Below are 24,202 nucleotides of genomic sequence, written 5' to 3'. Positions count from 1 at the left end.
TTGGGTGACATCAGGAAGGGTTAAAATGCCTGTCAAGTTTTAGTTCTGTTGGAAGCTCCGTAAAAGAGATTCCTTCATGTCCTGTCTGGTTGTCATCAGGACAGGAGGTAAGGAAAAATCCTGCTATATTAAGAAGGGGAATGTTAGGATCTGCATCAGATTTTTATTCTATAACAGGTATATAACCATTAAGAAGTCATAGACTGTATATTATATCATGCACTGTTTAAAGTATGATGATTAAATAACAAGAACCTCAGTACGCTAAACGCATACTCATGTGTTTTTATCTTTGGATTGACTCAGTTCTAGGAGAACCTAAAAACCTCAGAGTTTCTGACCCTACAACATCAAGTTTAAAGCTGTCCTGGGATAAAGCACCTGGCAAAGTGTTAAACTACCTTGTAACCTACACACCAGCAACAGGAGGGGAGCCCAAAGAGGTTACACTCAGAGGAAACATTACCAGTACTGTCTTAAAACAGCTGGATGCTGGTACAACATACTCTCTATCTGTAAATCCATTATACAGGTCAGGAGCTGGATCAGCCCTCAATGGGGAAGGAACTACTCTTGATGGTAAGTCATATTTTACTACTGAGTTAATAAAACAAATGGAATAACCATAGCTGAGCTTGCTATTAGACACAGTAAACTTGTGCTGTAGGGGGCTAAGGCAACGAGGTGTTTTTTCCCTGTTTTTTTATCACACTTTTTTCACCATCATTATTAGAAATACCATCATCTCTTACTGCACAGTCACAGTATGCAAAGCCTTATAAAGAACATGTTCTCAGAAAAAACATGGGAATTCTAGCACAGGGGTATCGCCTTTGGGATCCCAGGTGCTTGTACCTGAATGTTCCAGTGATGGAAATCCAGCCATGGTGACAACAATCCAAATGTGCTTTAGTGAATTTTTATGTTATTTTAATAAACTTGAACTTTTGTGCAGAACGAGTTTTCCAAATACTTTTTGTTTATGGTGGTAACATAACATGTTTAAAACAAAATAGTTTTCATCGGTTGAATTCTATTTCTTGAACAAAAAGTCTGATAAGCAATCTTCAATGAGGTGGAGAGAGGGTAATTTTTTTTTGATTTCTATAGTTTTATATTTATGATTTAAAGTGCATCTTTGTGGATATAAATATGAGAGCTGTCACTGTTGATTTTGTTTATAAATGCAGGCTTAACAACTGTCACCTTTATGCTGGCTTAACCAATTAGGGAGTTATTTATTTTGAACAAGCATGGAGCCAATTCAGCCTAAAAAGACTGAATACTTGTCCTGCATACTTTCACCATAGAGGTGACTCACCAGATAGTAAAGCCAGGATTGTGATGGCCACTCTGGAGCTGGCAGCTTTAATAGCAACCTTTTCTGATAGTAATGTTTGGGGTTCCATTCCTAACATCCTTTTAAAAATGCTAATTACCTAGCTGGCAAGCCTGGATTTAAAATTTTAAAGGTCATTCGCTATGATCAAGTTAGTAATTTTAGGTTTCTAAAGTTCACGTTGACTCCACTAGCTGCATGTTCTTTCGATGTCAGTGGCTCAGATAGTACAAAGGCCAAAAATATTCAAGTAACTTGTATTTTCAGAAAGAGATGTGCAATGGCAGACAGCATACATTTTTCTAAAAACAAGTCAACAATGGCACCTCACATGTATCTATCCTTACAGGTTTAAAGCTGAACCCCAGTCAGCTAAAAAAAATGCACCTTGCAATGCCCCTTCTCCCCTCCTCCTCCTCACTGAAAGTGTAAATAACTGGTTTTGTCAATAGGGTAATGAATAAGGTGAAATACCTACCCTAGTCTTCAAATATTCTGAATTTCTCCTCTCTATATAATGATTTACCTGACGCTGCTACACTTTGCGGCTTGACCCATTGCAGCTGTTTGTCAACATAAAATACAGTGCAGGAGCAATAGTCTTGCACTCTTTGTGAGGATGTTGTGGGTTGCCCACATACCAGGAGCATTGGAAAGGGAAGGAAAGCCCCTACTGCCAGGAGAGCGAGAGGCAAGGTAAGTATTTCACCCTATTCATTACCTCATGGTAAAACAAGCTTTGCAATACAAAGGGGGCTCTCTGAAAGATGACTGGAGTTCAGCTTTATTTATAGTCTCACTTCATGCATGCTACAGTATAGTATTTTGCTCCCCATCTGCTCTGTTCATCCACCGAGATTGAAAGCTATGAGTTGCTAAATTGGGTTGTAAAGGAAAGTAAGTATGAGCTGCTGGGAATGGAGGGATTAAAGCATGAAAATGGCCAAGATTTGCTTTAGGTGTCAATCCACTGTATTGTATGAGGTACTTTACCTGCATGAGATCTATGATTTATTTAAATATGGTTTTTATTTGATCTCAATAATTTTCTTATCACAATGTTCAGTTCACAAAAATAAGTATTAGGTTGGGGAATTGTTATATTTTTTGTATAAATTCATTAATCGGGTATACATGTATAGTTTTTGTGTTCAACCAGTGGTTGCTGCTGAACGGGACGAATCTTGGTACATATATATCCAGCTTTAGTTTGTATGAAACAGTCAACTTTTATTGAAATACTTATCTTTATCTACAGCTGAATTTGGCTCAATTTACAGCTCTCCTTGATAGACACCTCACAAACAATTTCATTAAGTCAAGAACTAGTGACAATATAAAAACACTAAATTTAAGTAGCCATTTTTGTTAACTGATGTTTATAAAACATAATACCACCCCAAAAACACACATGCTTTTTAAATCAGATTATAATTTTATATTGTATACATTTACAAATGGCACTGGACATTCTTAAATTATGCTTTAATGAATTAACCCCTTAGATTGAGCTGAAACATTATGGATTAAGTGCTCAGGTTGGAACTTTAAACAGGCAGACTTGGAACAGGTTCATGGAAATGGCTGATATTTACACACCACAGATCACTCAGTTCCTCAGGAACACACATACTGTAGTTGCCATATCTGTTTGACTAGGCCAAATTTTCTTCTCTACCAATCAAGCATCAAACTTGGTAGAAGTAAAACTCTGCAGTTACATGCTCTTTTGCATCATGTAGAACATGGGACTTCAAACTACGGCCCTCCAGTTGTTCAGGAACTACAATTCCCTTCATGCCTAGTCATGTCTGTTAATGTCAGAGTTTTACAATGCCTCATGGGATGTGTAGTTCCGCAACAGCTGGAGGGCTGTAGTTTGAGGATCCCTGATGTAGAAGCATAGCCAACAACAGACATCTGCACTCAGTGATCAATTCATTCAAATTCTTTATGGTACTAAAACCTACAGATTCCTTTCTTATGTGTGGCCAAAGAATAAAATAGTCTGCACTGCTGCCAGCAGACAGGGAGTTGATTTATATTAACAGAGCTTTTTTATGAAAATAGCAAAATGTACTATTGTTAGCATTCTTTTTTTAACATCTTTAGTATGTTTATATTTGCTGGGATTTTTTTTTTTTTTTTTTTAGCAAAGTTTATTATTGTGGATGTATAAAGCCATAAAAATCCACTTCTGTATCTGGAAAATAAATCTTCACCTTAGACAGTGCAGTAAACTGTATAATAAAGTAAAACAATATCTTAAGATGACTGTAGCAGCTCTTAGACAAAACCAAGCACTTTGTGCATCTCCCACTAAAAAAATATTATTTTTAATGTTTCCTGGTCATCCCGTTTGCACTTCCTCAGGAAGTTTGAAATGCACTGACCTGTGAAAGTAAACCGTCTTTTAACAAGACCCATGAGTGCAGTCTAATCTTCAAGGAGTGTTTATTCAGGGATAGACTTAGGTAATGTTTGAAATAGGTGTAGTTTTGGGCAGAGAGCCACATATTTAACTAGAAGAGTAGTGGTCCAGACATGTATTTAGTTGAATGTAAATTCTATAAATCCTACTTTATGATGGCACCTGCATAGTTTGAGTCTTGACTAATTGATTACCTTAATCAAATTAATGTAAATTAATGAGGCATGAAGAATTGACAAAGACCTAATATTCCATTCGTCTAATGGCTATGGGAGAAAGCAACTGTATTAAAAGATGACCTTTCGCACACATTTATGCAAATATAATTATATAATAGTATCCATTATCTACTTTTTTTCATGTAGCAGGTACTGTACATGATCTTGAAGTATACATTGCACTCAACAGAAAAGTTCACTATCATGTATTGTTACTTGATGAATGTCATGTCTATATGAAAATTCAGTCAACCGCAGATTGTTGAAGAGATTTGGGTTCTGCTATGAAAAAGACAGCTCTGAACATTTCCCATTACATACTATTGATTTATCAGAAGCATGTAACAACTAATTAGGAAACAGATCTATCTTGAGGCTACAGAAAAAAATCTGGCATTTAATGAATACTAATCTGCATTTGTCTATGGATTCTTCAAAAACCTAGTTAAAGTTCTACAATTTAGAGTACATAATGATATCATGGCTGAAATTGAGATTTATCAGGATAATAATGTTTGATACCACAGACTCTCATGTTGGCTCACAAATATTTACATCTGTGCCTCTAGTCAATTCTACAGTTGCCATGTTGCCAGTTTTGGCCTGAAAGAAGATTATAGATGTTAAAAAATTTCATTTTTTTAAAACTTTTACCTAATTTCACCTTTTTATGTGTGCTCTTACTTTTATTAGTCAGGGAGCCTCTTCTATGTCCTTCTCTCATTTAGTTTCACTTTGCTACTGGGGCCTGACTTGCCTGCTTTGGTTAAATCCTGCCAAGCTCCATACCATTATGCAATGTTGCCAACCTACCAGATTGAAATTTACTGGCACGACACCCGAAATTTACTGGCACAGCCACGTTTTTACTAGCAATTCACAAAAGTTACTAAATTACATTTTTCGGTGCAAATTTCAGTATTTAGGCTACAAACAAGTACGCTAGGCAAATAGCAATGTGATTTAAGGTAGATAATAAGGTAAACAAACATATATTTTTGTTATTTTCGATATAATAAGGGCAAATTATTTAGTCACATCACCCCCTGCCTCAATCCCCCTCTGCCATCAACACCCCCTGCTTTCACCCCCATCTGCGGTGCCACAATGTCCCCCTGCCTCCAATCTCCCCCTGCCTTCAATCTCCCTCTGCCTCCAATCTCCCTCTGCCTCCAATCTCCCCCTGCCTCCAATCTCCCCCTGCCTCCAATCTCCCCCTGCCTCCAATCTCCCCCTGCCTCCAATCTCCCCCTGCCTCCAATCTCACTCTGCCTCCAATCTCCCTCTGCCTCCAATCTCCCCCTGCCTCCAATCTCCCCCAGGCCTCCAATCAACCCCTGCCTCCATCATCCCCTGCCTCCATCCCCCTCTTCGTTGCCACCAACAACCCCTGTCTCTATTCACACCCTCTGCAGTGCCACCAACACCCCCTGCCTTCAATCACCCCCTGCCACTAACACCCCCTGCCTCCAATCTCCCCCTGCCTCCATTGCCCCCTGCCTCCACCCCCCGCTGTGGTGCCACCGCAGCCACCATCACCCCCTGCCTCCAATCTCCATGCTCAGTTCCAAGCCGAACCGATCTCGGCTACTTTTACTGGCACATTTCCGCAACCACGGACATTTCCGAACGGGGGAAAAAAGTGCCCATTTTTACGAACTGTCCGTAAAAATACGGACGGTTGGCAACACTGCCATTATGCAGTGAGACTGCCTCAGTGGCCAGGATATTGAGAGTAAGAGCAATGTCACTGGATGAGGCTAAGGTAAATCTGGCCATGCACGCAAATTTTAGCCAGTTCCTGATGAATCGGTTAAAATTCGCTATGTGGCTGGATCTGTTGGCCATCTTGAAAAAATCAATGGAACTGGGTGGAAAATTGTCAGCTGAACAGTGGCAGCATATGGCCAGATGAAGATGTTCTTAAAGCGGATCTCCACTCTAAAGTGGAGTCCCGCTGATCGGAACCCTCCCCCCCTCCGGTGTCACATTTGACACCTTTCAGGGGGGAGGGGGGTGCAGATACCTGTCTACAGACAGGTATCTGCACCCACTTCCGGCCCTACGATACGGGCAAAGGACGGGTTTTTTTTCCCCTTCCCGTCCGTCCCCCGTTGTATGCTGGGAACACTCGGCTCCCAGCACACAGCGGGAGCCAATCGGCGGGCGCAGCGCGACTCGCGCATGCGCCGTAGGGAACCGGGCAGTGAAGCCGGAGCGCTTCACTTCCTGGTTCCCTCACCGTGGATGGAGGGGGGAGCAGCAGGGTGACGAGCGATCGGCTCGTCATCTGCTGCGATCACCGCTGGACTCCAGGACAGGTAAGTGTCCTTATATTAAAAGTCAGCAGCTGCAGTATTTGTAGCTGCTGGCTTTTAATATATTTGTTTAGTGGCACATCCGCTTTAAGGTATTATGACAACCAACGATGGTGGCTGTTAAAATACAATATTCATGAGGGATTAGTCCATCTGCACTGTTTCTCAATTGAAGATCCTGGGTGATAAATTGTCGGTTGAAAAATGGCTGTATCCAGTCAGATGTGATATGCAATAGCCCAGCAGGAGACACTCGTCTAAGTATAGAGAAGAATGTAACTTCCTCCTAGGATAAAGTGCTTCAGCCTGAACAGACAATTACCAGGCCCAACACTGTCATTGGATTAGGAGGAGTAAGAAGTTACTGGGTGTAATCTCTGACCAATCCAATAAGGAGTTTATACAGAATCAGGATCAGCTCTCCAACCCATTAACACAGAATGGGGATGTGTAGGAAAGCTTATCGGTGGGTGGGAGGTCTGTCTTACAAGAGAATGTGTCACTTTGACTTAAATGGGCAAAATGATAGACTTTTTAAGTTCAATGTTTAAAATGCTGTCTTTATATCATTATGATAAAAAAAGAATAGGAATTATAATTTATATTTATTCTGTAAGAAAGAAAATATAACATAAAGGTTACTAGAAACAAGGATGAGTACTATATTTTAAAAGCCATTCTAAACTGCAGAACAAAGTTTGATTTGTCAGATTGTTTAATAAGATTTAGACATGTTCTTCCTCTGTTTAGTTGTAGCATAGAGACTAATTTAGTAAAACTGGAGAGAGCAGAATCTGATGCAGCTGTGTATGGTAGCCAATCAGCTTCTAACTTCAGCTTGCTCAATTAAGCTTTGACAAACAAACATGGAAGCTGGTTTCTATGTAGAGTTGCACCAGATTGTGCACTACTTTTCAGCTTTAGTAAATAAACTCCACAGTGACAACATTAAGGAATGGTTGAACCTGACCAAAGAGAGTGGCATATATAACTGAGCTGTATGTGAGATGAAAATGTTGACATCTGTTTATGAGCTGTCTTCTTTACCCATTTGAATCTTGCAGAAATTGTCTGCTTGCATTAAATAGCACCATCTCATATAACTTTGGCAGAAATTTCTAGTAAATTGTCAGGAAAGCAAGATTATTATAGAGGAAATGAATAGGAAACCTGTCACAGTGGAACATTTAATGGATAAGTGTCTGTGATGTTTTTTGCAGAAGTTATTTCACTGACAAAGCTTTTTCATGTTCTGTGAAATTAAAGAAGAAACTTGATATGTTGTATGTGGACAATCATTTTCTTAAACTAAAACCCCCCCCCCTTTAATCACTTAGACAGAATACTTTAGATTTTATGGCTGACATAGACATATCTTTGAAGTGTAGGATTCCAATGAGGATGGCAGTCTGCTTTAATGTTCCCTGTTGTTTTTTTTCTTTATTGGTCCAACATGACACTTTGCAAGTTGTTGCTAAACTGTGTCATTGCCCAAAAAGGAAACGTAATGGAAAATACAGATAGGCAAAGCACAGGGAATACAATAATCCGTGACTGCTTTTCAAAGCTACTGTTTAAGTAATCTACTTTCCCAGGAGTTAGGAGGTGGTTAGAAAAATCTTGGCACACATTCCTTTTTTTACTACCTCGGGGCACAAATTTGAAAAGCAAACACAGAGTACACTTTAGTTAATATATTAAGTCAGTCTTGATGTTGATTGCTGGGATGAAATGAATGGTAAAATACTTTTCCTTTTTCCATTGCTGTCGGCAAAATTGAGACAAGCCCATTGAGATTAAAAACATTTGCAAATGTGCCATCTGATTACAACACAGATATTAATTACTTTTATTGCATTACAGTCCTGTAGCTGACAGAAAAAAACATACAAAAATAAGAGAAGACCTAAGTTGCCCACCTTTATATATTACTTGGAACTAGATGTTAAAGCAAAGAAAAATATTCTTTTTGGCTTGCAGTAAGAAGATGATTATAGGGCAGTGTCGTCATAGGTAATAGTACAAAGAGAACAATAGACATCAAGCAAATTATTTAATTCAGGTGTGTCTATTTTAGGGTACTTGACAGTTTTTTTTGGCCAATGCAGGGATCCTAATTACATTTAACCTAAAGGGGTCCACTCATTAGCATTTTTAGTCATGCATGTTCTGAAGATCAATCTCAGATGATTAAAATATGACTTTATATATTAAAAACTATACTTCATGTATCATTGCCCTCTGTAATTCAATGCTCCTAGAAGCATGTGCTTACCTTTCCTTGTTCCCGCACAGTAGACTACAGAATTCTGATTCAAAGTTCTCCTCATTATATGTGAAATGGGTAAGGGTCTTTATCTAGTGCTGTAACCCCTTGATAACATTTCCCAAGTTGTGGGGACCCCTAACGGTAAAATAATTTTCGTAGCGTGGGTTGTCAGCACCCAAGGCAAGACAAGTAATTTGCGCCCCTAACCCATGGACATTTAGCGCTACCTGAGTCCTTTTAATGCCAACTATAATTACAGGTAGTGTTACTTACTGTGTCTCCGGCTTTGTGGTGTCTCGTAGCAGTGACACCTATGCCAAAATCAAGTCGACGCATGCTTGGAAGCATTGAACTTTTGAACATTTTTTTCAGCACGTCGTTGTGTTTTACGTCACCGCGTTCTGACACGATCGGTTATTTAACCTATGGTGTGTAGGCGTGACGGACCATCAGTCAGCTTCATCGGTTAACCTAGGACAACAGTCCTTCAGACCGTTGTCTTCTGGTTAACCTATCGTGTGTACGAGGCTTTAGAGTAGACACACTATTGTTGATGCTTTACACTCTGGCATATATGTAGGGTGCTAGACCCAGGAACACTGAGCTAATTTCTGGCAGATAGACTGGGCTCTGTGCATGCTGCAGTTTGCAGCTGATGCAACTCGGCTGAGAGGATCGGCATCTCATGCATTTTTTGGTAGGTGAGCTATTTTGCCTTTAGATCTTTGTTGTGTTGATTTTTGTGCTGGTGACTTTGCCCAGTATCTACTCAACCTTATGAATTTGTTTTTATTGATATTCAGATCACTTTTCTTTATACTGTACTTATTTCTAACATATTTCAGGGATTCACTTCGGTCTAAATGCAGGAAACCCATCTGTTCAAAGTGCATCTCCATCCACAACTTTTTTTAGTTTTCTGTTTTTTTTTTTATTCTTTTTATTGATTTTAAAGAATAAAGTGGTACAAAACAGAGCTTCTGGGCATTTCCTGGCTCGAGGTAAACAACAAAGCAAACATCTCTAAATATCCACTATCCACCTATCGATTTGTTTCCACAATTAGAAGGAATACACAGTTAAGAAATACGTTTTGAAAAAAAAAATGGAAGGGCCTCTGCATTATCCCCAATACCCATGGTGTTAGTTTCCTCTTTTGAAAGCAGAAGTGTTAGGACTTCAATCAGGATGACCTAGACATAAATAAACTATCCGCTGTTAAAAAAAGTCTGGGCTGGAACTTTCTTTTAATGTCAGTTTAAATAGACAACAATGTGATTTTCTCTGTCATTGAATTTCTGAAACTACCAGGAGTGATTATAAAATATTCAAGAGCCCCGAAACAACCAGAAAATCATTTTAGCTGAATTCGTTATAGCTGAATGCTATATTTTGTATTTATTTTTTAATTAATAGTTTGTACGTAATCTGATTCTAGGGGTGAGCACTGCTGGCCTTCCCCGTGGCTTATTTTTCTCCACTGACTGCTTTGTCTTGATTAAGCCTTTACCCCCACATGATTATTTTATGTTGTATCATTATCAGCAACAAGGTTTACAAGACATGAAGTCAGTTACTGATCAGTACAGTACTCATTCTCCATGATACTATGGGAACATTTACATTGAGAGTAAGAAACATTACAATTAAGGAGCAGAAAACATCGACAACATTTTGAGGAAGTCCACACTAGACCTTTTTTTTCTCACCACTGTAATTATTTTGATGTCTCTTCTCAGCCAAAACTCAAACAGTTCCTATGGTATTTATTTTCTCAACCAAAAACTCAAGCAGTCCCTAGAGCATGTCTACATGATTCAGGTCATTTGGAATATGTAACCCCTCTATTATAGTCAGGGTCAAAGCTAGTAACACCTAGTACTGCTCCAGCACCATTCCTTCTCCCTTCCCATTGCCAACATTTTTATGGAAAGACCTTACAGAGACTGCACTTTCACTGCTTTCCACTGCTTGTGACCTCTCATTTTAATCAATACCCATACTTTATTGTCACGGGTTAGAATAGGTACAATATCTAGTTTGCAGACTTGAAGCTTAGCATTCTGTTTTCCTGTCTCAGGCAAGTGATAACTTCTTGAGAAGGCAGCCACTTTGCTATTTAAAATCTGATGCCACACCTACAACAAAGGTTAAAGAGACATCTGCTGCCCTTGGATGTCATTGAACTCATCTCCACACCACTTGGAACTGCAACTATCTTCTTCTCTTTCCACTGATGGATACATTTGGCACATATATCATATATTGTTTTCTCCAGTAAAAAAAAGGAACAGTTAGCTCCCATTTGCACAAAGGTTTTTCAACAGATTAGAATGCTTCTGTGCAAGATAGACAGCACTTTTCTCTGTCAGAAGCTCTTGTTATCTCCCCTAGGAAGGTCCTACAATGCATGCCTAATTGATTCTTACAGTATTTGAATTAGTAAATCTCTTACAAAGACTGGGTAGTGTATGGTTACCCTACCAGTCATTCTACGGCGCTCCAATATTTTTTTTTTTGCGATAGCTATAACTTTTTTAAAAGATGTATTTTCATTAAGAGGAAAAAGAGATAGATATACATTTTTGGGAGTAGGCAAAGTGCAATGTATTATGATCTTTATAACTTCAACTAAGAGCAACTGAATGAAAAAAATATATTTTGTTTTATTTATTTTTTACCTTTTAAAATCGTTGCAGGAAGCATTAGCATTTAGTAAAACTGTGCCTGTTGTAACTAAAGATACTAATACTCTAAGTTATTTGATACAAGTGTATTCCATGTAATGATTTAATTCGCAGACATGAAGGAATAAGTCATTTGCAGTCTGCTCTGGAGTTGAGCCTGTGGTTATGCATGTGTTGTGTTGTGGTATGGCTAGACACAGGGAAAATATAATGATTGATACAGTGGTCAGTAGAAAGTAGTTAGATTGAGGCTTTTGGGATAAGCCACTGGGGTTCTGTCCAACATTCTGTGAATGGCTGGACCTGGAGTCACTTTTATATGTTTTATTTTCTCAGACAGACCTCTTATAAGGCTTCATACCCCACAAAAATTCATGTAATAAATCAGCAATATTTGAGTTTCCCATTTCTTGTTATATTCCAATTAAACACGTAACTGCATAGAGTTGTTTGCATTGTGTACATGGAGACACTCTCATCACTATATCTGTATTTTGGCATCTCATTCACATTGTTAAATAATTTAACAGATGCTCTTTTCCTTATTGGGCCACCATCCCAGTGATCACTATCACATCTTGAAACAGTCAATTATAAGCGGAAATAATACAATTGAAAATATTTAGTGATGCAATAGGGACAGTTTATTAAAAAGGAGCTTTAAGACCCTCTTTATGCATTTTTTTTATGGTTTTCGTGTCTATAAACTACTGGTTGTCCTTAAAAATCATACTCACACAGCCAGCGATACCAGTGTTTTCTGCTGAAACTTTCACCTCCTACACCTCCTTGCATGTCCTACACTGCCATCTATCTAATCTAATCTCATCAGGGACCGGCATTTTTTTCCATGTTCTTTTACCCACCCACCTAATGACGCACTGTTCTGCATGTGCAGTGTACACAAGATTGTCAAGTCATGTACAGTGTGCTGAGGTTGACCCAAAGCCTCCTTGATGATAACGTATGAATCAGAGGGCCGTATTTAATGCTGGGCAATAGGGACAGCTGCCCCGGGCCCTTTCATTGTTGTGAGGCCCAAAGCAGCTGCCCCTTGAGCCCACACTGCCTGCAAATTGGGGGCCCCATGATGGCACTGAGAGCGGCGGTTCCCCCTAGGAAGCAGGCTGGCGGCACCACGCCATGCTGTGCCGCATGTTACCTGCTATTCTCCAGCCAACAGGGAGGGGGCGGGGCCCAGGAGCTCCAGTGATATTTTGATACCGCCCCATGCAGATTGAATGCTCAGGGGCTTTGGGGTAGGAGCTTGAGTGGAAGCTGCAGCAGAGCCAGCAGCAGAGTCTGTGGCAGTAGCAGTGTGGATGATGAGCCCAGCCCAGTGGGGTGTACGAATGAATGCTTCCTCTTCCACCCTTCCTTCTGCCTGAATGATGTGTTCAGTACAGAGGTGAGTCCTTGTCATGGTTCTGGTGAGGGGCACATAGCCAAAAGTTCACATGCACTGCATCTGCATTAGAAAAGGGGGTACTATATGGATGGGATAAAGGTTCTGGGGGATATCAATGGTGTATGTGGGGAAAACAGGGTTATAGAGGGGTCACAGTGTAAGGGGTATCAGGGATGTAGAGAGGTCACACTTTAAAGGGTATTATGGATGTAGAAAGGTCACAGTGTAGAGGGTATCAAGGATGTAGAGAGGTCACATTGTAGGGGGTATCAAGGATACAGAGAGGTCATAGTGTAGGGGTATCATGGATGTAGAATGATCACAGTGTAGGGGGTATCAGGGATGTAGAGTGGTCATTGTACAAGGGGTATTTTCTAGAGTGCATATGGTAACAGTGCTGGGGGTGACATCTAGGGGTGTAGAGAGAGATCAGTGTGCTGGGAGGATATCCGGGGTTTAGAGGGGTTACAGTCATAGGGGTATCTGGGGTGTAGAGGGTTCACATTGCTGGGGAGATTTCTGGGGTATAGTTCTTGAGGGATAGTCACAGTTCTTGTGGGATATCTCGGGTGCAGAGGGGCCACAGTACTGGGGAGGTATTTGGGGTTCAGGATTCAGGAAGTGTGGAGGTGGTAATAGGATAACAGTGCTAAACTGGATGGGGCCTCATGATTTTTATTGATGGCCGTGTGTATACTTGTTACAACTGTCCTGAGCCCCATTATAGCAGGTATATTATATGCACAGGACCGTTTTGTTACTTTATGTATGTAGGGTTTTCCCACTATTTCTTTGCGCACAAAATGATTGTTCAGATAATTAACCCCTTGGCGCCCATGCCACCCAGTTCTTTAAAGGGTTTAAGATACCGGGAGGTGGGGTTTATGATCTTGTGACTGCCGTGATTGGTTGTCATGGCAGTCACATGACCGGAAAGCTCCCAATCACAAGCAGGATTGAGAGCTTTCCGTTAGCTGCTGGTAACTGTGGCACACGCTCTCAGCACAGCTGTTTTTGCAATATTGCATGCAAATATGCGGCCGCTCTGTGCAAAGGTCCACCCGCCAAGAGGCCACATATTTGCATGCTGTTGATGCTCAGAGGTTTATGTCTGCAGTCTTCTTGGAAAACCTTGGGATCAGTGATATCATCTTTGCTGTTTGTACCAGTGTTTGGTTGTTTGTCTTGCTTGATTGTAATCTTCTTACAATTAAGCACTTTTATCTGTATGTAGCTGCGGCAACATACAGCATACCACACTGTGTTCTGGATACGAGCCGAGACTTCCTGTTTCATACCCGTAACACAGAAGAGTCTACTGCAGCGGCGCTCAGCCGCTCAGAGCAAGTCAGAGGTTGTGACATCATCAGCCCGCTTCTCAGTGGAAGCTTTATATTTATTGTTGGAATGCATTGCTTGCTCTGAGCAGTTGAGTGCTGCTGCGGTAGACTCAGGAAGTCTCAACTCACACCCGGAACACGGTTCAGTATACTGTATGTAGCCCCAACTACATACAGTTTATACCGCACATCAAATGGCCTCACAGGTTAGTGAGTGACATAGTTCATTTGGGCCAGCTCGGCCCAATGAACTATGTAAAGTGTATGAAAAAATTGATTTCTTCTTTAAAGCTCAAATCCAGTCTAAACAGTCTAAAAAGAATGGGAAAGATTTGAAACCCCTGCCAGACTTTATTGCTGTCTGTGTCTTCACTTCCTGTCTTGATGACCAAATGGTAAGTGTGGATAATATCATCAATGAGGACACAGACTTAGGGAGCAGTAAAATGTGAGTTTCTTTTGTTTCCAACTCTTCAAAACCCCAGATATCTCTTGTGGAGAGGTTCTGCTCATTTCCTGTCACACTGACCACCCAAGTAGTGAGGACAATTCTCAAAGGAGTGAGATGGAAATCATTTAAAACCTGACAGAAGGTCAAACCTTTCTCCACTCTTTCCTAAGTTATGGGAAAAGTTGGACTTTAGCCACAGTAATGAAAATATTAATGTTGGACAGCATCAAAAGAAATATTATATATAATGGTCTAAGTTCATAATTACACCAGAAATTAATAAATGGCATGGTCTATATTACTTAAAAAAGAACGTCATCCCAGGTTAAAAGACCTAGATTGCATAATTAGATGACCCAAGCATGAATTTATGAAATCACGTCGTTTTTGCGCTAGTTGTACCCATATGGAGGAAGTAACTTATTCCTTGTATGCAGCAATATTTATGCCGTTTCTTTGGAAACACTAAAATGTTTTAGGAATCAGTTTCCTCCTACAGAGAGAATTACACTGATTTGACATTTCTGCACACTGAAGCCCTTAGCTTCTCAGAGGAAGTATATGTCATGTTTGCTGAGCCTTTCACTTTCTCTGAAAAGATTACTACAAGAGTCTCTTTGTGTATCTTGGATATTTAGTGCTGAGTCATACTCTTTTCAAAATATGTAGCCATAGTCTGTGTTCTTGACATTTGTAGGGACTACACTGTTACCAAGCATTTATTCAAATATGTCTGAGTTACAATAAATAAATGTATCAGATAATAACAAAACATAGTGAAGCTTGTTTCCTCCACATTGTAGCGCAGTCAACGCCTAATATACTTAGTATTTTTTTCTTTTTTTTTTTTAGAAAAGCCTCAAGCTAGCCATACATTAAAAGCAAATGTTTTTTTTAAGTACTTTTGAAAGACATCCATCATGTAATCCAATGTACTGATTAGAATTTTCATATGAAAGCTTGTACAAATGTTCATACAAAAATCTACTAGTTCATGGCCAGCTTAAATATAGCATCTTGTATTATGGAACATTGATCTCTCATGAGTGTTGTGTAGTCGGTCTTGTACTGCTATTACTACTACTACAAAAAAAATTAAAAATTAAAAGTAAGAATAAAATAAAAGAAAACACGGACACCATCCAACCCCCCCCCCCCCCAAAAAAAAGAAAGCATTGAAAAAACACACACAACGTGGTATCAGTGCAACCCTATCTAAAAGGTAAAATATACTGTATATAAAAACAATGGTATGCTGGGTGAATGGGAACACGTAACAAGCATATTCTCAAATTTGACTGCAAAATTGGAAATATGCTTTAGCCCTGGCTCCCAACTGGTGCGTTTTGACATGTAATTTGAGATGTCAAATCGACGGCATCTGCGGCACTCCACCGATTTGAAAAAGTAGTTTCTGTACTACTTTTTGCGATTTTGGCCCGCGATTTACATTGACATCTGTGCAGAAACTGCACATATGTCTCTGTAATCGCAGCCGAAATCGGGACTGACAAGCAGGAGTAAAATTGTGTGAGTTCAGCTTCATTCCTGCAGCCCAGTGTGAACCTGGGATCAAGGTTAGTGAAGCATTTTGTTGGAATACAGCCTACCTACTCAAGGCTTCAGTTTTTCATCCAGGCATTGTTGTATGTTGTACTGCTCCAGTCCTCCATACCCCCTTTTGTCAGCAACCTGGTTATCTGAGATCCACTTTTCTCTCTTGTTTGTAATGTAGGATAGACATTCCCAAACAAGCCCACAAGCCCCCTGTAGGCTCCTTACTGTACCTCACAAACAGAAAGCAGAATGGATTTAAGTTCAATACTAGCTTGGTAGTTGGCATAGAGAAAGCTGAAAGTTAAAAGAATCCGTTGAGGCAAGTATAAAAAGTCATCAGTTAAGAGAGTTTGAATTGTATTTTTGAAATTCAGCTAGTATAAGTGCCTACATAAGACTTGGTATTTGACTCATGTAATCCCCTATACAACAGCATTAAGAATTTAAGGGTCAGCTCTAGTAGCCATTCGGATTCTGCTGTCTGATCATGTGTTGTCAATAAATATAATAGCAGGGTGATGAATTTATCAGTCTAAGGCTACTCTCTCTCTGTTCAGTCACAGGCTGGGGGCAGGGTGTTGACAAAACTATATTGCCTATTGGGGTAGCAAATGTACAAGTCACCACCCTGGCTGTTATGCCTTATATGACTGTGTACATTTCAGTACTAGACAAAAATACAAATGCTCTGACAGCTAAACCAGACCCCATATATAAATTGCATCAGTGTTTTATCTGTTTGCCTGAAGTTCATATTTAAAGCTTAAAGAAGATGTTACCCTAATATTTCATATTCCTGATCTCTGTCTATTGCTTCCTTTGTGTGAAATACTTCATGTCCCTGCCAGTCCACTTGCTTTCTTATTTCAATTTGACCACAGTAGGCATAAAAGCACATCCATCCAATGCGGTTAGTTTTCTGGCTAGGAGCACAGCTTGCCTTTCCTCCAATGGTCAGAATTGTGCTGAAATGCTGACCCCCCCCCCCCCCCCCGCATAGCCGTAGACTGAGAAGATCTATGTACTACTGTTTCTCTACCCTCACATCTCCAAGCCCTTTATGCAGCTGTGAACAGAGGCCTAAATGTTTGCCTTTCATTTCTTTTTTAAAATGAATACGTTGTTTTACAAGCTGAGGGTTCATGTATATTTAAAATTTACTTAAATATTCCCTTTAAATCATCACCCAGGAAAGTATATTGAATGAAAAGTGTCCCTTGTGCCAGTGCTATTTTCATTGAAGTCTTCATTTGTCTGCCCCCTAAAGATGTGATCTTCTGGTGCTGCAGCGGTTAACACAAGTTGCTGGACCTGCCAAAGGCACTCCTTAAAAATGCTCAGTATGCCCACCCTTTCCGCCCCACGTCTTCATTTATAATAGTTATACTACAGCTTCCTGAATTGAAAAGGACTCTACAGATGAGGGATGGGTGGAAGAATGAATGGTCCACCTCCTCCATTCAAAGAGTGCTTTTCATTTTGTAACTTATATAAAACATAAAACATTTTTTTTTTAAAGAGGAGTTCTGTTTTCCTTTCAATGTTTCAACTTGTATATGTTTTCATGTTTTTATTCATTCACATTTTTAGTGGCAGTTAATAGAACAACAACCAATATAGAAAGGGGAGGTGTTACTGAAATGACCAATGAGTAAGTAAGCAAGGTATGCGTAAACTTTTTGTTGGATTTAGCACATTGTCCATTTGTGATTGTAGGCAAGTGATTATTATTATTATTTTTATATTATTATAAAGGATTTATATAGCACCAACAGTTTGCGCAGCGCTTTACAACTTCAGGGAAGACAGTACAACTACAATACAATACAGGAGGAATCAGAGGACCCTGCTCGTTAGAGCTTACAATCTAGAAGGGAGGGTCAAGTGGAAAAAAGGGTAGTAGCTGTGGGGGATGATCAGATGGACAAGATGAAAATACAGTTGTTAGGTGTGGGTAGGATAAGCTTCTCTGAAGAGAAGGGTTTTCAGGGATTGTCTAACAGCTAATAGAGTAGGAGATAAGCGGACAGATTGGGGTAAGGCGTTCCATAGGCTTGGAGAGGCTCTGGAAAAGTCCTGGAGACGAGCATGGGAGGAGGTGATGGGAGAGCTAGAGAGCAAGAGGTCTTGCGAAGAACAAAGAGAACGATCAGGTTGGTATTTTGAGACTAAGTCAGTGATGTAGCTAGGGGCAGAGTTATAGATGGCTTTGTAGGTAGTCATTAGTATTTTGAATTTAATTTGTTGGGTGAGTGGAAGCCAGGATTGACAGAGAGGAGTAGCAGACATAGAGCGATTAGTAAGATAGATGAGTCTGGCAGCCGCATTCATGATGGATTGAAGGGGGGAATAGAGTATGTAGGGGTAAGCCAATGAGCAGGGAGTTGCAGTAATCAATGTGAGAGATGACTAGGGAGTGAATTAAGAGCTTTGTGGTGTCATTGGTTAGAAAGGGGCATATTTTGGAGATGTTGCGGAGGTTGAGGCGGCAAGATTTGGACAGTGATTGGATGTGGGGTTTAAAGGAGAGTTCAGAGTCCAGGACTACATCCAGAACCTTGGCATGCGGGGATGGGCTGAGAGTTGTGCCATCGATTTTGACAGAGAGATCGGAGGAGGAGGCACACGGGGGAGGAAAAGTTAGAAGTATTTGATTACTGAAAATACAGATTTTGTTTGTAGTAATATTTCACCCTTGTAAGGAATACAACAGTTTTTTTTAGGCTGTGCAGTTTTAAAGAAAAAATGTGTGTGTGGCCTCTCAAATGAAGTCTGAAAAGCATGTCAGCAAGTGAACTGTTTGTACTGTAGCTGTGTGTGCTGCTACTAGAGTACAGATTGTGTTGAAGGATTGGGGTCAGGAATATTTATCTGTATTCCAATGACAATACGTGATTGTTGCACAGATTGTCATTTTTATGACCTGTTACTCTGTTTTTAGTATTGCTCAGCATCTGGATTATTTTCTGGTAAAATGATCATGTGAGAGAGAAAGACATATTATGTTTCACTGACTAAAGACAATAGACCCATTAACTGCAGCCTTTAGAATCAGGACATCATACATTTTTAATTATGCTGACCCAAAGAAAGGCATACATTTAGTGCAGCAACCATAAAATGAAGCCTATTTTTTTCCATTTGTAAAAGAAAAATATTAAAATAACGATTACAATCAGACAATGTCTTTGCTGTATATAATTTAGAACAATATGAGAATAATGTGAAAGTTACTAATTCGAAATGTTGCGTCAGGAAAACTAAAGTGATTTACCTTACCTCATATGTTTTTTTAGAATTAACATCCATCACTGCCAATACTTATGTTCCACAGCTGTATACTGTTGATTCTTATAATTAATTAAGTTTTCCTGAATTCAGTTTCCTATGGTTATGTGGTAATAACTGCTAGATTCAATTCAAACCAAGAAAGTTAAGCTTTCTGCCTGTTTGTTGTACTTTCCATCAACATATGTTACATTGAATTCAGTGGAAGTTCATGCAAAAATGTATTTAAAACAAATGTAAAACATAAAATATAAAAGAAGTACAATGCAGTGCACCTAAAATGTGCAGATGTGTACTAGGTCTTAAAAGAGAAGTTTGAGAATTAAAAAAAAATAAACAGACATACTCAAGGGATGCAGTAAAGCCAAAGTAATGCCACTCTAGGTAAGTAAGTGACTGGCATGTTGTGAATTGGAACCCAGGGTGCTGAACAGCTCGTCTGTGAGATTTAGTAACATGCACAAATGCAGAATTTTGCTGCATTCCTTAGTATCCTTATTGAAGCTTTAAAATGACATCATAGGTATGACAGGAACAATAAAAGGTGACGAGTTTCTTGCTAAATTTAGCGTTTACTTAAAGGTATGAATTTAGTGCGCAGAGAGCTGGTGATTGTCAGTCTCTGTTCTGCCCAGCCAGCACTCACTGAAGCCCCAGGCTGTGGAGGGGGCATGAACAGCTGGCTCAGGCTCTCAGAACCTCGCTGAGAGGTTGAGCCAGATACCGCTCAAGAATCTGGGTTGATCAAAACTTTAAAGTAGGGATCTTTCCACAGCCTAGACTGGCTCAGAGATGTTTGCTGGCAGCAGGCTTTAGTCGGCTGAAAAAGGTCCTAGGAGTGCAGAACCAAGCGCACTCTTGTGATCCATAGAAGAAGTATGGAATAAAATTGCTTTGGATATACTTCTTCTTTAACCACTTGCATACTGGGCAATTATACCCACTTCCTGCCCAGGCCAATTTTTTGCTCTCAGTGCTGTCCCAATTTGAATGACAATTGCGTGGTCATGCAGCACTGTACCCATATAAAAATGTTATAATTTTTTTGAGACAGAGAAAACTTTTTTTGGTGGTATTTAATCACCACTGAGTTTTTTTATTTTTTGCTGAACAAATGAAAAGATACGGAAAATTTTGAAAACAAAAACAACTTTCTTCGTTTCTGTTATACATTTTTGCAAATAAGTAATTTTTCTCCTTCACTGATGTGTGCTGATAAGGCTACACTGATGTGCACGGATAGGCAACACTAATGGGTGCTAATAGGCAGCACTGGTGGGCACTGACAGGGGACACTGATAGGTGGCACTGATGGGCACTGATAGGCAAGACTAATGGCCTCTGATAGACCGCACTGATGAGGAGGCACTAATGGGCACTGATAGGCAGAAATGATGGCCACTGATGGACATCTCTGATGGCACTGATGGGCAATACTGATGTACAGAACTGATGATACCGATTGAACAGTGATGATAATAGGGACACTAGGGGCAGTTAGGAAGTGATTAAAGCATAAAGTAAGGCAAAGCATTTTTTTTTTATTTAGATATGAGTTAGAACAACTGTCAGTTGTTTAATGCCATCTTTTTCCCCAGTTAGGTTGATTCACTCTGTCCAATTGTCCTGATCACAACTGTCAACAGAACAGGAACAGAGGAGAAATCTTATAATAAAGACACTTGTTCCCATAAAAACTGTTTAAGAGGGGTTTCTTTCACATTAGAAAGGGAGTGATACGAAATATCCTTAAAGCGGAGGTTCACCCAAAAATCCACTTTTTGACATTATCTGTAGCATACTGCTAACATCTGCAGTATGCTGTTTTTTTTTTTTTAACTTGTACTTAGCGTTATACGAGCCCTTGTTTTCCGGCTCCGAGCGGGGAATCCTGCGGGGAATGGGCGTTTCTAAGTGAAGAGGAGTTGATTGACAGCTGCTAAGGTGTGTCTTGGCCTCTGTTTAATCTTCAACTGCCATGATGCTGCACATGTGATCAGTTATGACACCAGCCATTGGATGGTTTGACAGTTTGGTTGAGAGCACAACCAATGTGACAGTTAGCAATCCCGGCATGCCAGGAATGTAACTGCTTTTTCAAACTGTTAAATTGATGGGTTTACTTCCGCTTTAAGGATGCTGGAAAGTTCATTTTGAGGGTGAACCTCCGCTTAAATGGGAAAGGATTCGATGTTGATCAAATATTTATTGCTGTCTTTGTCCTCATTTGGGAAACTTCACCCCTCTTTTTCTAGTGAGCATTGCCTCCAAGAAAGAAAATGAGGGACATTCCAAAATGTTAGAGTTGTTCCTAGAACAAGAAGTAAGAGGGAAACCTTCCAACAGGTGCATCTAGTCCAGGGACAAATGTCTAAAAGGGAATTCCTCTCACTTTGGGAGATTTCTTCGAACTCCCTTTTTCATTTTTGGGGCAGGGAGTGAAGGGAAACCCCTTCCCCAATAAGACACAGAGAGAAAAAATAACCTGGCAGGGGTTTTAGCCCTCCCCTATGCTATCCAAAGTAAAATAAAATCTATAAGCAGATATATATATATATATGAAATACATATATGTTGTTATCGTTTCTCATTGCTACAATTGCTTTGGGAGGTCAGGAACATATTTTTTTATAATTCCACCATATAACTCTGAAGAAATATTACCACTTATACTGACTCTTGTAGTTTAGGTGAATTAAACCAAATGTTCTTCTCAGTGCTTGCGTGTGTTAATAAATAATTTCTAATGGGGTTTCTGACATATTGACATATACATGCTGTATGTCTGTTCTGGCTCAAATCCCACCCCAGTGAAACATCTTAACTATAGAATTACATCTTTCTGTTAAGTCCCATAACCCCACAGTTAAGAAGTGTAATCATTTATACTTTATATATGAAATGCTGCCATGTGTCCTTGATATCCCAAAACACTCCTGCTTTATACAGCTCTAGCTATTTTTTTTTTGCCATATTTGTTTTTATAAGCATTCTTACTTATGAACAATCTAAGGTGATTGGCTCATGGGGGTTGATTTACAATTAGGCTGTTCACTTTGCAATGACAAGTTTCTGTTTAATGAATGTGGTGAAAACTCACTTGCAATTTTTCCCATAATTAGATCAGTAGAGCTTCACTTCATTCACTAAGCTAGGGAGAAATTCCCTTGAAAGTTAACAGCCTATGTAATTTAACCCCATGGAGTTGACTTATGCATTTGAGTTTGATTGTAATACATTTGGGAGAAAGAGCCCTTGCAAATTACTCAAAAAGTACAGTAGAAAATAACATACATTTCTAGATAGTACCCAGAAATTTGCCAAATGGACAAATGCCACTAATGAATTTTCTTTCATCTGCTTTGAATTGAACTGATCTATAGCTCTCCACTTAAAACTATTGGCGTGGATGGTAAACTTACCACTCAATTACAAGGAGCAACACATAATTCCAAAAGAGAGGTGTCGTGACAATGGAAAGTATTTTAGTAAAAAAAAAGAAAGACCAATAAGTTTCAGGGATCTGCATCCCCTTATCAGGGCTAAAAATGTGGCTATACAGCAGGGCTCAAAATTTCAAGTCCTGAGCTACTAGCCAGGCCTCAAGAGTTACTCGCCACCAGTTGCCCCACCTTATCCATACAATGCCCTGCGCCTAATTGCACCCGTAAACACGCCCTCGTAGATTATCTCATGGAATGACAATGTTTTATGCAGAATCAAGTTACAAAATTAAATATTACCAACAACAACTTTAACAAAATGGGACAGGGCACTGGGGGCAGACCAGAGGGACAGGGCACTGGGGGCAGACCAGAGGGACAGGGCACTAGAACTGGGTCTTTTCCCCATCCTCTTGCTGTCTCCTCTGCAACTCCCATCCATCCTCTCTCTCTCCCATTCATCTCATCATCAGGAGCCTGTGTGTGCGGCTCCACGCTTGCATGTCCCCACTTCCCCCTTTTATTCAGGCTGGCAGAGAGGAGAGGAGCTGCAGCACAATGGGAGGGAGTACAATCCAGCGCTGAGATCCACACAACTGCTCAGCCATTGACACCATAGCACAGCGCACACTGACAGCACACAGCACACATTGAGACCAGTCTGCTCACAGTGCTCAGGCTAAACTGTTGGACACTTACATAGAGCACAAGGAGAAGAAAACTGCACAAACTAGAAGGCTGCCGCTCTCATGTCAGTCAGTCAATTAACTTTCAGTGAGCGCTGCACCGGAGTGGTAATTTTGGCAATCCTCCACCTCACTCATTATTTTCTGCTCTCCAGCTACATTGGTCGGGCCCGGGGGAGGGGGGCAGGCTCAGAGAGGTCATACTGTTGGGTCCCATGGCTTAATGAGAATTGTAAGGAGAGCACCTGTGTACTGCTCTGCCTGGCTCACCAGACTACTTTTCCCGAGCATGCACCTTTCCTCTTCGGCCGCCAATCTCATCGGGACTCTAAGTGTAGGCACAGATTGGAGGGAGATTGGTCATGTAGCCCTGTCATCACTCGCCCCCAGCTTAAATCCACTCACCAAATGCTAGTAGGCGAGTGGAAATTTTGAGGGCTGCTATACAGTATATATATATATATATATATATATATATATATATATATATACAGGGCTTTTTTTCAGCAGGAACGCAGGGGAACGCAGTGTCATTCATTCAGTTTCCTGTGAATGAAAAGACTACAAGTAACATCAGACATTGTGGGTGATGGCTTGTAGTTCTCAATGAACTGCAAGGGTACTGGTGAGTGTTTTCTTAGTTCCTGCTCTCAGGTAACTACCTGCCTGTATTGGAGGTTCGGGCAGACAGCTATCCTCAGAGTCTGCGTGAACCGGACATTGCATCCAAGATTAAATGATCATGGGTACAATGCTTCACAGGCTTC

At 40.2% G+C, this 24,202-nt stretch overlaps 1 protein-coding gene across 5 annotated transcripts in view; it reads left to right on the top strand.

The window, feature by feature from the left end:
* Nucleotides 1-24,202, top strand: part of COL12A1 (collagen type XII alpha 1 chain) — a 245,105-nt gene that overhangs the window by 61,106 nt on the left and 159,797 nt on the right. For 4 of the 5 annotated variants that reach the window (XM_040349963.1, XM_040349962.1, XM_040349964.1 and 1 more), the window contains one exon: nucleotides 307-579. The exons of the other annotated variant lie outside the window; for it this stretch is intronic. In XM_040349963.1, coding sequence (XP_040205897.1) covers nucleotides 307-579 — 273 coding nt within the window. The remainder of the gene's footprint in view (nucleotides 1-306; nucleotides 580-24,202) is intronic. 5 annotated transcript variants of the gene reach the window in all.

Source organism: Rana temporaria, chromosome 4 (genome assembly GCF_905171775.1).
Source record: "Rana temporaria chromosome 4, aRanTem1.1, whole genome shotgun sequence".
NCBI classification, from domain to species: Eukaryota; Metazoa; Chordata; class Amphibia; order Anura; family Ranidae; genus Rana; species Rana temporaria.
Note: the sequence above shows the minus strand (reverse complement) of the source record. Positions and strands in the feature narration are given on the sequence as shown.